Source organism: Barbus barbus (genome assembly GCF_936440315.1).
Source record: "Barbus barbus genome assembly, chromosome: 1".
Taxonomy (NCBI): Eukaryota; Metazoa; Chordata; class Actinopteri; order Cypriniformes; family Cyprinidae; genus Barbus; species Barbus barbus.
In genome coordinates, this window is record NC_136729.1 from 10404476 (window position 1) to 10420255 (window position 15780).

Consider the following 15780-nt stretch of genomic DNA (forward strand, 5'->3'; position numbering starts at 1 on the left):
ATAACACAGGGCTCGGGACTAATTAACTAATGATGACAGGAACGAGGAGGGCCAAATAGAGACACGAGAGGAGGGGAAAACAAGACACAGGACTGACATTATTATTCTGTTTAATTCTAAACACTAGTTGGAAATGAAGGAATAAATTATAATTATTTCATTTTATTTTGTTACTTATTTTACTTTTTTATATATCCAACAATACTCTATTAGTTACATATTATATATTATTTTTATATCTAACAGTACACTACTAATTAGAAAAGACAGGTTTTTTAAATGATTTTGAATAATTGTACTATAAATGTGTAAATATTATCTTATTTTAAAAATATTTAAAAAAATTATATCTTTAATTTAATTTTCACTTGTACAATAAATATATAGTATGTAACATAAATATAAATTCTATATACTATAATTCTGTAATCTGTATGTTATATATTATTTAAATTTTAAATATATAGTATATAAAAACTTTATATAAAATACTTTATACAACCCCAATTCTGGAAATGTTGGGAGGTTTTTTATTTTTTTATTTGAATAAAATGAAAATGAAAAGACTTTAAAATCACTTGAGCCAAATATTTTATTCACAATAGAACATAGAGAACATAACAAGTGTTTAAATGGAGAAATACACTTTATCTCATTTCATTTCATCATTTGATGCCTGCTACAGGTCTCAAAAAAGTTGGTACGGGGCAACAAAGGGCTGAAAAAGCAAGAATTTTTGAAAAGATTCAGCTGGGAGAACATCTAGCAACTAATTAAGTTAATTGACATCAGGTCTGTAACATGATTAGCTATAAAAGGCTCTCAGACGACACTGCATCACTCATCGGCATGATTCTTTCATTGACATTACTAAATGGGCCCAGGAATACTTCCAGAAACCACTGTCGGTAAACACAATCTGCTGTGCCATCTGCAGATGCCAACTAAAGCTCTATCATGCAAAAAGTAAGTCATATGTGAACATGGTCCAGGAGCGCCATCGTGTCCTGTGGGCCAAGGCTCATTTAAAATGGACTGTTTCAAAGTGGAAAAGTGTTCTATGGTCAGACGAGTCCAAATTTGACCTTCTTGTTGGAAATCATGGACGCCGTGTCCTCCGGGCTAAAGAAGAGGGATACCTTACAGTGTGTTATCAGCATTCAGTTCAAAAGCCAGCATCTCTGATTGTATGGGGGTGCATAAGTTCATACGGTATGGGCAGCTTGCATGTTTTGGAAGGCACTATGAATGCTGAAATGTATATAAAGAGAACATATGCTCCCCTCCAGGCAAAGTCTATTTCAAGGAAGGCCTTGTGTATTTCAGCAGGACAATGCAAAGCCACATATTGCAGCTATTACAACAGCATGGCTTCGTAGTAGAGGAGTCCGGGTGCTGAATTGGCCTGCCTGCAGTCCAGATCTTTCACCTATAGAGAACATTTGGTGCATCATTAAACGAAAAATACGTCAAAGACAACCACAAACTCTTCAGCAGCTGGAGACCTATATCAGGCAAAAATGGGACCAAATTCCAACACCAAAACTCCAGAAACTCATAACCTTGATGCCCAGACGTCTTCAAATTATTTTGAAAAGAAGAGGAGACGCTACACCATGGTAAAAATACCCCCGTCCCAACTATTTTGAGACCTGTGGCAGATATCAAATTTGAAATGAGCTCATTTTGTGCATAAAATTGTAAAATTTCTCAGTTTAAACATTTGTTATCTTATCTATGGTCTATTGTGAATAAAATATTGGCTCATGTGATTTGAAAGTCCTTTAGTTTTCATTTTATTCAAATTTAAAAAACGTCCCAACATTTCCGGAATTCGTGTTGTACTATAAATATATACAATCATATTTTAGAACAAGAGGATCACTATATTATATGTATGATATTATGTACAAGGCCCAGGAAGGACATGCCAAATTTTCTGTGGAAATCGGTGTATTTATGCAGAATGAATTTAAATATGGGAAGAGGTATTTACACTCTTATTGGTAGCTGAGAGCATTATCAAATTGGCTAAATTATTTAATAAACATACAATGCATGGGGGATACAGTGTGTGAAACTTTAAGGATGCTCTAATTCTTAGCTATACAGTTTCTTGAGTAACCATTATGTCTGTTTAGATGATAGACAAGAGTCATAGATCTGTGCGTGCTGAAGTGACTGACGTCACCCCTGCAGGTTTTAGTGGAGGATTGGGTTCTCAAGGAGAAACGCAGGCTGCGGTGCGTTGTTGCGGAGGTGCTGTTTAAGGCAGGCCGGTTGGTTAGCCTGCTGGGCCGCTGGAGACAGTAATGGCAGGGTAGCGAGCCAGAGAGAAGCCCTCATTCAAGCTACACTCAAAACGCTGATCTCTAATTAGCATCCTAGACCCAGTAGGGTGGTTCCCGCATGTGTGTGTGTGTGTGTGTGTGTGTGTGTGTGTGTGTGTGTGTGTGTGAAAGAGAGAAAGAGTTTGTGTTTGTGTGCTGTTTTTTGTCTTTGTGACCTCCATTATCACTTTCTCTTTGTCACCCATACTCAGAATTCGTGCTCTGCATTCGACCCATCCAACGTGCGCACACACAGCAGTGAACACACACACACACACGGAAGTGGGAAGCCATTTATGCTGCGGCACCCAGGGAGCATTTGGGGGTTCGGTGCCTTGCTCAAGGGCACCTCAGTCGTGGTATTGAGGGAGGAGAGAGCGCTGGACATTCACTCCCCCCACCTACAATTCCTGCTGGCCAGAGACTCGAACCCGCAACCTTTGGATTACGACTCTCTAACCATTAGGCCACGACTTCCCCAAGTGACAGGAGGCAGGAGTTTTGAGGGAATACATGGATTGTTGTGCAGATTCAGGAAGGAGTGGGAAATAAATACAAGAAGATATTTTTTATATTCTATTTTTTAGATCTTTATATTTTGAGCATTTAAGATCATGAGGCATTTTTTGGTTTAATTGATTTTTTTAAAGACTCAAAGCCAATCTATATGGGATTTATGGAAAAATCAGTGCCTTGTCCTTAGACTTCACATTCGTGTCTTCTACTAGAGAAAGTTTAGATTATAAAAGCATTTATAATGAGTCAACATGCAACAAAGAAAGAGAAAAGGAAAGTAAAAGAAATGTGGTGATTCACTTGCATGCACTCCTTAGACTAATATACTAAATGGATGAATGGATGGATGGAGATATATCATATATTTATCAACAGACAGAAGACAGACATGATAAATGCATTAATAGACGGATGGATGGATGGATTAGTAGGTATATATACAATGACAGACAGATAAATGGATTTACATGTATGATAGATAGATAGATAGATAGATAGATAGACAGATAGATAGATAGATAGATAGATAGATAGATAGATAGATAGATAGATAGATAGATAGATAGATAGATAGATAGATAGATAGATAGATAGATAGATATAACAAAGTTATCAGTTACACTGGTTAGCCACTATCACCCTGAATGGATCCAAAAATGTGCAGTAAATGTACAGTATTAAAAGCCTATCATGTGTGGGCTTCATAGACCTGTGATGTGGTTCAAAAATCACTGCTAATGCTCTTTTTCAGTCCAAAAATGTGTTTCTGTATAATGTTTCCACTGATGAACAGAACTTAACAACACGTTCCATAGCATTAATACTGTATCTTTGGAAACAGAGGCTCAAATACTGTCTAAAGGTTTTTAAACTTGTTTCTGTCTCTCTTTCAGTTGGGATGACAGTAGTTCAGTCAGCAGTGGGATCAGTGATGCTATTGATACTGATGACATCAACACCAGCTCCTCTATAAGCTCTTATGCCAACACCCCCGCCACGTCCCGTAAGGCTCTGAACAGACAGGTATGACCCATGCACATTTGCACACACACTGTTATGCATTCATTTATGAACACTTTGATCCAATATCACATATCTGTGCATGCACCTTTGTGCAAAACAGAGGTCTCTAACTCAATTCCTGGAGGGCCACAGCTCTGCAGAGTTTAGCTCCAACCAGCTCCAGCTCACACCTGCGTGGAAGTTTTCTAGTAATCCTGAAGACCTTGATTACCTGGATCAGGTGCGTTTGATTAGGGTTGGAGCAAAACTGTGCAGTGCTGTGGCCCCTCAGAAATTGAGTGTGAGACCAGTGGTGTAAAACCTGAAATTTGGAGCTCATAAGCATCCAAACATACTAAACTTGTGTGAATTTCTGTTTGCACTTTATTCCGATACTCCACTTTAGACATTCTACTAACTATAAGTAACTTTGCAACTACATGTCAATTAACTCTAGTAGACTGTTAGGTTAGGGCAGGGCTGTCCAAACTCGGTCCTGGAGGGCCGGTGTCCTGCAGAGTTTAGCTCCAACCTTAATTAAACACACCTGAAGCAGCTAATCAAGCTCTTACTAGGCATACTAGAAGCTTCCATGCAGGTGTGTTGAGGCAAGTTGGAGCTAAACTCTGCAGGACACCGGCCCTCCAGGACCGAGTTTGGACAGCCCTGGGTTAGGGTTAGGGTTAGTAGAATAGCTTGACATGTACTTGCAAAATACTTACAGCATATCTGTTTTCAACACTGATTATAATAATAATAAATGCATCTTGAGCACCAAATCAGCAAATTAAAATTATTTCTCTGCATCACTTGAGCTACATTTCAAACACAAAGAGGTTGTTCTTCTGTTCTATCTGTCCAACCTCTTTCTTACTTCTCATGAAACCCCCTTCTCTTTCTGTTTACTTGGACCCAACTCTCACATTCCCCTGTACCCTCATAAAGTGCTAAATAGGTGCTGTTGATTGCATAGAAACTTGTGTCAATATTTAAGCTCAAGCAATTTACATGCCACATCACAATAAAGCACTGGAACAAATATGCGGTTTTAAAACAAATTGGTTTGACTCAAGCTTCGCTTCTACATTCCTCTGGACTGTGCTTTCTAATTATATTGATATGGTAAGTTTGGTAAGTGTGGGTGGACAAAACTCTACAAACTCTAAAACCACAAAATCTGTGCTGTGTGGAAGTTCTTACACATTTGTTGTTTTATGGTGCAGGTGCTTATTAATTTTGAATTATTGGTATATATTTATTATAAGTAAATATACTGATAACTCAATTCTAAAATTTGGAGCCTAATTCCCATAAAACGTTTAAGCTACCTTAATACTAATAAATACCAATAAAGTTTTATCCATCTATCGGTTTGTATTACTTCTATATCACATCACTGTGGAAAATATGTGAGTACTTGCTAATGTCAATAACTCAGTTCTAAAATGTGGTGCCTAATTCCTTTAAATTAAAGACTATTTGTACTTTTTAATATTAAAACATTCATAATGTTGATTTGAAAATGTATTTTGTTTTCTGTAGCCTCAGACAGATGCAGAGAAGCATTCAGCAGTCGAACACAGCACTGCTTGGTCAGGTGATGAGGTAAAGATGAAGTCAGACAGGGGTTTGGATTGTGGCATCAAAATGGAAGCAGGTCTGAAGTGGCGGCGGAACCCTTCAGATGTTTCGGAGGAGTCGGATAAGAGCAGCTCTGGACGGAAAACAGCACCCATCACTCAGACGGGCTCCTGGAGGAGGGGCATGAGCGCGCAGGTGGGCGTGACCACGCCGCGGACGAAGAGTACAACTGGAACCACAGGAACCGGCATGATTAAGACACAAGGTAGGTGTTCTCTTTCTAAAAGCGTTTTGAAAATATTTCCCCTGCAACTGGTCAGTGATGTTTGTCTTTAGGCTTGAAATTCAAATCAAATCAAATTTGATTTACAGCTGCATGATTGATCGAATGAGGTTGAACCAAAGTACGTGCTGCATGTTTCACAGTGAATCATGGCACTGTGTTCTACTAGACACAAGCAGCTCATGGTCCAGAGTTTTCAGCATCTCAAGGTGCAACTTTTTTTAACAATATTGCTTGGGGACTTTTCCACTGAGAATGGGCAACAAATTTATATCTGGATACTTTAGATCAGTTTTGGGCCCTGTGTCTCACCTGGTTGCCCGTTGACGGCAACATTGCTCCAAAAGTTTCCCCGTGTATCATCACCTTTAGAGCAGCTCGGTTCACAGTAAACACTGCTCCACTGCTGATCCCCTCATCTGTTCGAGTTTGACTTATAATGTGCAATTGGGAACACTGCATGTGCCAACAATCTTCCCAAACTTGTAATGAAAATCACTTATAAACCAGCTGTTGTCAACTCAAGAGAAGCTTAATGGACTCTCTATGCTTTTCTATAAAATAAAAGCTTGAAGGTTCAGTGTTTGAAAATGGAAAAAGTACTGTAAATATAAGCTTTTTAATTTTATAGATGTACTTTAAATTATTCTTTATTTAAATATTTACAGTAGTAAATTTTTGCATTTGTGTAGTATTATTATTATTATTACTATTAATTATTTTTTGTAATATTATTATAAATTCATTTTAGTTAATTTTTTTCTTTTTGAATCGTAATCACAATTTGTATCAGTTGTACTGTAAAATACATAATCTATAAAGTTTTCTTAACTGCTTAAACTACATACATAATACAGTGAAATATTGCAAGTTATAATTCTTATTTTGCTTAATATTTTTATTTAGTAGTAGTAATAATAATAATTAAATATTAATATTATTATTATTATTTTATAGTCATATTGGTATACAATTAAAAAATGGCCAGATTGACCAACCCTACAAACAAACACAACAAACCTGGGGCTTTTTATTATTATTATTTGCATTTTAAATAATTTTTTATCCGAAAAATCGCAATTTGATTTCCCCCGTAAGTCATGCAGCCCTTCTATCATTTAATCACACATTGACCTCCTACACACAGTGTTGACTTTATCTGCAAGTTTTATGCATTATCAACTCATCCAGCTGTAACATTCTTTTATCCGATAGGAAAAACAGATGACGCCAAGGTCTCCGAAAAAGGCTGCATGTCTCCCAGTTCCAGCATTGTCCAGCATTCCACCTCTGACGCCGGTAGAAGCAGCGGAGACGAAGCCAAGAAAACGCCCACAGGCCGAGTCCCCACAAGCACATTCGGTTTCAAGAAGCCTAACGGTGTCCACGGCCCGGCCACTGTGGTGACAGCGAGCGGTGCCACCATTACCAGCGGCTCTGCCACCCTGGGCAAGATTCCCAAATCCTCCGCCCTTCTGGTCGGTGGGAGAGGGTCGTTAAAAGGGGCTGTGGATGGTTTACTGCCCCCTCAAGAAGATCAGTCCCCCAGTGCTCGTTCAATGCTGCAGTACCGAAGTCTACCTCGACCCTCCCGTTCTGGAGCTGCGGCCCGTAACGGAAACCGATCGTCCACAAGCAGCATCGAGTCAAGCTTGAGCTCCCGGACGCCCGTCCTTACAGCCGTCACGACCAGCAAACCAAGAGATTCTGGCACTAAAACCAACGGGCACGCAATCCAAGCCAATCAGACGGACAAAGAGAAGGGCGTGGCCTCAGACATGGACAACCTGAGAATCAATCCGATCGTTTCGGGAGGAGGGGCGGCAACTATCCCACAGACAGCGAGACAGGGAAACAAGTTTAGCGAGGTCTCGTCTCCAACATTGCGAAGGTACGATAAGGGACAGGGGAAACTTACCACACACAGAATTTCACCCTCATAAATCAGAGTTTGCATTGACGCTTCCTCAATTAATGGCTCCATTCATCTTCTCGGGCCCCTCATACATAGCCAAACATGTGAAAGAAGGAATGAGTTTTTGTAACCTCCTCCAGCTCCATGATTAGGGTCTTTCTGAAGCTGTTTACATAACCTGCTTTATTGACGGTCATGGATCACGACTCTCCAGGGTGGCTCGCGTTTCCCTCTGCGCTGCTCGTGTTATTGATGAGCAAAGTGCTTTTAATCTTTTTCCACTGTTTTTAAAGATAGAACAGTGGTTTTTCCTTTAGCTTCAGGGTTAAAAGAGACATAGTGAACATTAAAGGTTGGAAATAAAGAGAAATAGGACTTTTCAAGCATCACTCTCACATAGTATGCATATTGCTCATACTTCAAAACACATAAGTCTTTGTATTAAACTCTGGTATTTAACTTGTCCTACCTGTTTGAGTTGTGGATATGACCGCACTTTTTTCATTATTAAAAAAAAAAAAAGATTATTTATTATGAAAGAAACTAATGCTTTTATTCAGCATGATTTTTTTTTCAAAATAAATGCTAAACTTTCTATTCATCAAAGAATACTAAAACAAATGAAATAAAAATTATCACTGTTTCCATCAAAATATTAAGCAGCACAACTATTTTCAACATTGATAATAATAAGAAATGTTTTTGAGCACCATATCAGCATATTACTATTATTTGAGGAAAATTCAACCTTCTTATCACAGAAATAAATTACATTTCTAACTATAATAAAATTGAAAATGGTTATTTTAAACTGTAAAATATGCTGTTTTTTTCAATGTTGTTTTTTTAGCTTTATTTTTATTGATTTTGTTTTTTAAATGTTAGTACTACAACTTAAATATGTTGATTTTACATAGTTGCCAAAGCAACATTTCAAATTTTTTGTTGAAGATTTTAAGTAATATTTTATATAATATTTATATTTTATTTTGTTTCAGGTTTGTTCCAAATACCGAAAAAAAGTACAGAAAAAAAAATAGTTTTACTGAATTTTTGATCTAATTTGTGAGCATAAGAGACTTATAAAATCTTACCAGCTCCACATTTTTTGAACAGTAGTGTATATGTAGACTTCTTAGTGTAAACTAAAATGTCTTTCCATTTTACTTCCATTTCTCTTTCAGAAATTATAGAATCTGGATATTATGTTTACTCTTATATACCTACACATGGTTTCTCATTCACTGTTTTGCTCATATTTTCTGATTTACTGAATGTTTGGTTTTATTCTCCGTTTCTCTTTCTTCGTGTCTCAGACTTTTTGGAGGTAAGGCTGCTAAACAGTCCCTGGTTACCTCTGCAGAGAGCATGAAAAACTCAGTGGTCATCTCCAACCCCCACGCTACCCTTGGGCACACCCAGTCCTCCGGTGGGCCCTTGGACTCCCCATCCACAATACCAGGCAGCGGTGGCAGCAGTCCCCTGTACGGGGGTCGTGGGGCCAGCATAGGGGGTAGCGAACAAGCTTCGAGTCCCGGTTCGGTGTACTCAACGGGCACTGGGACTTGGGGCACCTCTTCGGCTCTCGGCTACCCCTCCCTCAGCAGCATGCACACCAGCAGCGAGTCCATCGACATGTCTGTGGGCAGCGGGCATCACCGTGATGATGTCCACCCAGTACTGATGCGGACGGGTAGTGCCAAGACAGGCATGTCAGAGAGGTGAGTCTGGGAGAGACTAGAAAAAAACTTTAATGTAGTCTTTGTACTTTTTATCTGTGAGACTGGTCTGGATTCACACTGAAATATTGTGTATGATAATTCAGAAATTGTTGTGCTAATCTGAATTGGATTTTGATTCTGAATTAGAATCAGTTCTTGAGTCTGAAAATTAACATTTGCACTGCAAGATTTAAGGGGGTAACCACATTTAAATGTGGAAATAAATCTCCTATATGATATTTTCTATCACAGTGCTCAGAATAACAACGCACTTTATCAAGTTGACGAACATGATACTGCAGTATGGAAGCCTCTTGGGGTGTCTCTAATTCTGTATTCATCTCTTCTCCAATGCTCTGTTTGTCTATCAACCCTATCCTCTCCCCTCTACTTTCCCCAAGTCCCCTCTCCTCTCCCTCTGCGAGTCCTAAATTCAGCCGTAACACATTGCCCCGGAAGCAAGACAGGTAAAATGTCCGATAGATTTGAATCCGCTTCTGCTGCTTTTTAATAATGATATGGCTTTGTGTCTTTGTGTTTGCGTAATTTTAAAGCTTTAAAGACCCCATGCAATCAAAAATTTGATTTTGTGGCTTTTTGTCCATGTCTTCAGGTGAATAAGCATGCTTGTCTTAAATGCTAGTGAACTCCGTTTCTCTTCTGGAAAAACGGACCAAAAATAAGTTTGTGATAGAAGTGTCTGGTGAGGTTTTGCAGGGCTGTGGCGTAAACTTAAGGCTACTGGCTATTTAAAAAAAAAAGGACTTCCTGTTTCAATAGGAAATATGTCAACACATGAATATGATACAGAACTGTGATTGTCAAACCATTCCATGGGGGCTTTAATTACACCTTTGTTGGCACTTGTTACTCTAGCGACACCTAGTGGTAAAATCCATAACTTTCCTCAATCAAAGCCAGAGCTTTGATTACAAAGATGGTTTGTTTGCTTTATGATCAATGTGACAGCACAGATCATGACCAGCTTTTGTTTGGACTCTTATGAGTTTTCAAAGGACAGATCAAAGGATAATCACCTTTAATAGTTCAATTATAATTTAATTAAACCTTATTATTTGGGGCAGTCGTGGCCTAATGGATAGAGAGTTGGACTTGTAACCTGAAGGTCGTGGGTTTGAGTCTCAGGTCCAGCAGGGATTGTAGGTGGGGGGAGTGAATAACCAACACTCTCTCCACCCTCAATACCACGACTGAGGTGAGACCCTTGAGCAAGTCACTGAACCCCCAACTGCTCCCCCAACTGCTCCGGGTGTGTGTTCACTACTGAGTGTGCACTTGGATGGGTTAAATGCAGAGCACAAATTCTGAGTATGGGTCACCATACTTGGCCACACACCCCTTCCCTTCCCCTCCCCTTATTATCTGTCTGGACCAACCCCTCATGATTGAGTAAGCTCTACATGTTCCTCTCCTCCCTCGCTGTTTTCATTTCATCCATCTCTCAGTGATTCCTGCAGGGATAGAAACACACTTCCCAAGCAGGGACTCAAGTACAGGTGCATTGTGGGAAGTTTTTTGTTGCAGTTTCGGTGTGAGCGCATGGCACTTGTCACTTTTTGTACAGGAGTTTTTTCACATTATGCAGTACTATATGTAAATTAGCAGCTTTTTTGAAAATGTATGTTTTTCTTCCCACAGTTTTATTACTTTTTCTGTCAGCAGTGTGTGAGCCAATCAAAATTTTAGCCTAACTTTTATTTGTAATCCAATTTACAAACTATTGATGAATTTCAAATAATTCTTCACATTATGAACATTAATATTTTATTTATTTATACGTTTTTAATGCAAAGTATATATTACACATTAATGTTAATAATAGATGTTCAATGACAAATACATTTTCATATATACTACCATTCAAAATTGGTGAGATTTCTTTTTCTTTCTTTTTTTTGTTGAAAAATCTTTCAGAAATTATTCAATATTCTAAATTGCTTAATATATCTGTGGAAATCATTATACATTTTTTTAAAGATGCTTTGATTAATAGAAAGATCAAAAGAACAGCATTTTTGTTCAAAATATTTTTTGTTTTGTAATATTCTAATTGTTTTAATGTCTTTCGATCAATTTAATGTTTCCTTGTTAAATGTAAGTAGTAATTTCTTTGAAATAAACTTTTGAACGGTACTGTAAATATTATTATAAAAAATACTATTGTATTTTTTAAATAAAATATTAGAAATTAGAATATATAAAATGATTTTACACATACTAAAATTGCGTTGATTGGTCAGGTTTTATATCAGCGTTTGTAACAGTGACATTTGAATGCCGGTATCTGATTGGATGGTCCTCTTGTTGCAGGTACGCCCCTTCACAACAGCTGCGTCAGGAAGAGGCACGTGATTGGCTGCGCTCACATTCTGCCGGTGGATTGCAGGACTCAGCCAGTAACTCTCCCTTCTCCACCTGCTCCAGCTTGACGTCACCATCCGGAACGCGGTTTAACTTTGCTCAACTTGGTAAAATGCATATATTTTGAATATACAATATAGTATATAACATTTTCTCTCCATAGTCTGTTGCGATTATTCAAGTATTTTTTTCTGAAATGCATTGTGTATTACTTTTAGGCTTTACTTAAGTGTGCACTTTGCTTTAAATAACATTTTTTGGTAATTTTACAACATAGTTTGTCTGAAATTATATTAAAAGCAGCAGACCATACTAGAAGTGAATGTTTTGACTATTATTATTTGTCTTGTCTTGATTATGTGAAGTGACATACATACTGCCAAGTATGGTGACCCATACTCGGAATTCGTGCTCTGCATTTAACCCATCCAACACACACACACACAGCAGTGAACACACACACACACACCGCGAACACACACCCGGAGCAGTGGGCAGCCATGCTGCGGCGCCCGGGGAGCAATTGGGGGTTCGGTGCCTTGCTCAAGGGCACCTCAGTCGTGGTATTGAGGGTGGAGAGAGCGCTGGACATTCACTCCCCCCACCTACAATCCCTGCCGGCCTGAGACTCGAACCCACAACCTTTGAATTACGAGTCCGACTCTCTAACCATTAGGCCACGACTTCCCATTGTGTGTTGTACAGGAAGCCCCACCACAGGTGCTCAAATTAATCTAGCCAGCCTGCGCAACAACAGCCTGACCAATCAGGACAACCCGCTGGACAGCCATGGTGATTCCCGTCTGCGCAACTCCTCCATGTCGCTGGATGAGAAGACTCGCACCATGAGCCGGTCGGGATCCTTCAGGGATGGGTTCGAGGAAGGTGAGATGAATAATTGCAAGAGACATTAATGCGTTTCTCTTCTTTAGAAATGTTACATTAGATTAGTACATTACATTAGTCTGTCACAACTTAAAAGATTTTTGCATTACCGTATCTATGAATGATAAATGTAATGATTTATAATTTGACCAAAATAAGGCATCTTAGAAGGCATAATAATATTGTTGTCTACATTTTGGAAGATTCTACATGTCAGGAGCAACTGTATATTACTTAAAAATGTTGTCTTGGTAGGCAGCTCTTTCATTGTTGTTCTTTAAAGACAAAAGAAGATAGGCTTTTATAAGAAGAAGGTAAATATCTGCAACAGCTTGTCAGTTTGAACTCCGAGCTGAAATACAACTCAGAGACAGCTGAATCCTCTATAAGCCTGTATGTCTGTCCTCAGTCTATTCACCCATTAGACTAAATCAACAGTCTCTGTTCTCCTCTCTTTCACTGACACGCGTGAAATCTTTTTGAATAATCATTGTATACATAAGGCTTTGTTACGTTTTAAGTCATTCCAATTTTCCACTCTGCCCCAACCACTTGTTCACGCATTTATGTTATGAGTCTCTTCTTTAAGAGCGGCAAGATGTTTGCCAGAGACAGTTAAGCCATAAACTGGAGAAAAATGTAAAGATGACACAGTAACCCAGTATTGCACAACTTTGCCTTTTGTGACATCTGAAACCAAATACAGGCTAAAAGCCATGTACCTTATCTTAAGAATAAAAAATATGATACGGTATGTGTACCACGGACCGGGGACTGAACTCTGTGACTCTGAAACACGAGTGCTGTAAAAGTCCCAGAGGGATTGTGGGAACAGGTTTGAGAGAGGATTTGATCCACACACAGGAAGTAAAGAAGATACATTTCATATCCTCAGCTTCTGGAAAAAGTGATCTATCTAGTTATCTAGCTATCGTAAATACCACAGGAAATGAAAAGAAGATGCTTTATTGGCCAGGTATGATTACATAGAATTAAATTATGCTTACATTTGAATTAAATGGTGCCAAAATGTATCTCAAAGCACGGTGTACCCCGATACCATGTTTTTTTTGGGGGGGGGTTTTGCGCATAGAGCCATGCCTTTCCAAAACAACCATAAAAGACTCATGTAGGTAATAAGCTGTGAGAGACATAATGAATATCTCTTTCCCTAAACCATCCATCCTGTCTTTCTTTCTCCCTCTCTCTTACTCATGTTTTGGTTTTCTGGGTGGTCCTCAGTTGAGCTTATAAGCGTCACTGCTCTTTCATTCTCGCATCTATAACTCCGCCCACATCACGCCCGGCCAGCCGTTTGGTTTCTCCTCAGGGCTGATAGGGCATCATGAGGAAGTGCCAGGGACCTGTGGGTGGACTGTGGTTGGGCTGCTGTCTGTGGTTTGTTTGGGAAATAATTTGAAGTCACACCCTGAGCTCACAGTCACGATCAGCGTTACTGTCTGTAACTGATGTTGTTATTACCTCTGATGAGTCACATCTTGTCAGGGCAGGTGAAAGTTAATTCTAGGTTTTAGTTGTTAGACACAGTGTGTGGGTTGATGCTTTTGTGTGTTTGTTTGTCTGTGTAGGTTAGCCGGGGGTTAGCGTTGCATTTAGGTGTTTTAAAAAGTGAGCATTCAGAAACTGTGCTGGATGTAAACTGTTCTGTGTACTTTAAAATCTACTTCTTCCATTAAGTAGTCATTTTAGCGTTAAAATACACTGACTTTAACTGATGTGCTTACTTTTGATATAGGTTTTTTTATTATGTTGCCTAGCAACAGTCTGTTACATCCCAAAATTTCTTAATTACTATACTTTTATGTTTTTCTCCCTTTAGTTCATGGATCATCCCTCTCGCTGGTGTCCAGCACCTCTTCTGTCTATTCAACGGTGAGTTTTTGTGTGTGTGTGCTTTTTTATTTATTTTATTTTTACTTTCTTTCTTACTTTGTTTCGTACAAACTCTTCCATAATAAACATAAATATTTATGAAAATTCCAAATCATACAATCTGAACACCAAATTGTCCCAAATTGTTTACATGAGATAGATAGATAGATAGATAGATAGATAGATAGATAGATAGATAGATAGATAGATAGATAGATAGATAGATAGATAGATAGATACAAGTGTAATTTCAGCCAGTGATTATATACTGTGGGATAAATGGATAAATTGGAGTGTGCCACACCTCCAGATGGGCGGCTCTGCTTACCTGGAGAGGTGTTTTAACAACAGTCTCTCTCTGGAACACGTGCAGTGAGTCTTCAGTTTAAATGAGGTTGACTTCAGGAAGAGAGGAGGTAGTTGGTTACATACTTGGGTAGTAGAGATTTGTTTAGAAAGGATCAGAATTACTGAAGTATAAAGAGTGGAAAATCATGATGATGGCGACTCTCTCTATGGGGAGAGCTGTGACTTCTTGGGGATACACGGTAGGAACCTTAGTTTTTAGTTTCCTATTCTATATTTATATTTTTAATGTGACATATTATTACAATTCATTCATTCTTAGTTATATCTTGTTGGACTTACCTAAGCAGAGAATTGGCTCTACAGTCTGTATAAAGTGATTTGTCTGAAGTTGGAGGCTGTAAGGTGTGTGTGTTTGTGTATGTGGGAAACAGCTGTCATGCAGAAACATAGCGTCTCTTAGACACAAACACGAAATACTCTGTGGTGCTTTTGAAAGTACAGATTCATTCTGTACCGTAGAGTACTGAACGTTCATCAAAAGCCAGATAGAATAGCATGGTAATCTGTGGTCTCAGAGACAACAAAAGCTCAGAGATTTCAAACAAAGCTCTTCTGGTCAGAGTTGCATTGATAAAGTCACCATGTTGAGTCTGTATGATCAAACACATTTACAAAAAGCAAGATTTGATTAAACTGAAACCAGCTAGACGCCGCTGGGGTTGTCCCACATGTCATATGATGCTGTGACGGACATACAATGCTGCTATTTTCATATCACTGTCAGTCTAGCTGTCGGACAGGTGTCAGCGGTAAAGAAAATCATTAGAGTGGGTGTCATTACATGCGTGTTTGCCAGACGACATACAAAGAGCCCTAGTATGCTATTGTCGTCTAGAACAGTCAGTTGTCAGCAAAAACAAAATCTAGATTTAAAATCTGGATATTAACAAGTTTTAAGATTTT

At 38.7% G+C, this 15780-nt stretch overlaps 1 protein-coding gene across 1 annotated transcript in view; it reads left to right on the plus strand.

Moving 5' to 3' along the window:
- Positions 1-15780, plus strand: part of LOC306875305 (neuron navigator 2-like) — a gene marked incomplete at its 5' end in the record, with an annotated part of 89628 nt that overhangs the window by 56711 nt on the left and 17137 nt on the right. Inside the window, 9 exons of the mRNA XM_079425773.1 lie at positions 3740-3869; positions 5391-5694; positions 6904-7603; positions 8944-9348; positions 9750-9815; positions 10815-10865; positions 11680-11837; positions 12436-12615; positions 14456-14508. Of these exons, the coding sequence (XP_079281899.1) occupies positions 3740-3869; positions 5391-5694; positions 6904-7603; positions 8944-9348; positions 9750-9815; positions 10815-10865; positions 11680-11837; positions 12436-12615; positions 14456-14508 (2047 nt within the window). The remainder of the gene's footprint in view (positions 1-3739; positions 3870-5390; positions 5695-6903; positions 7604-8943; positions 9349-9749; positions 9816-10814; positions 10866-11679; positions 11838-12435; positions 12616-14455; positions 14509-15780) is intronic.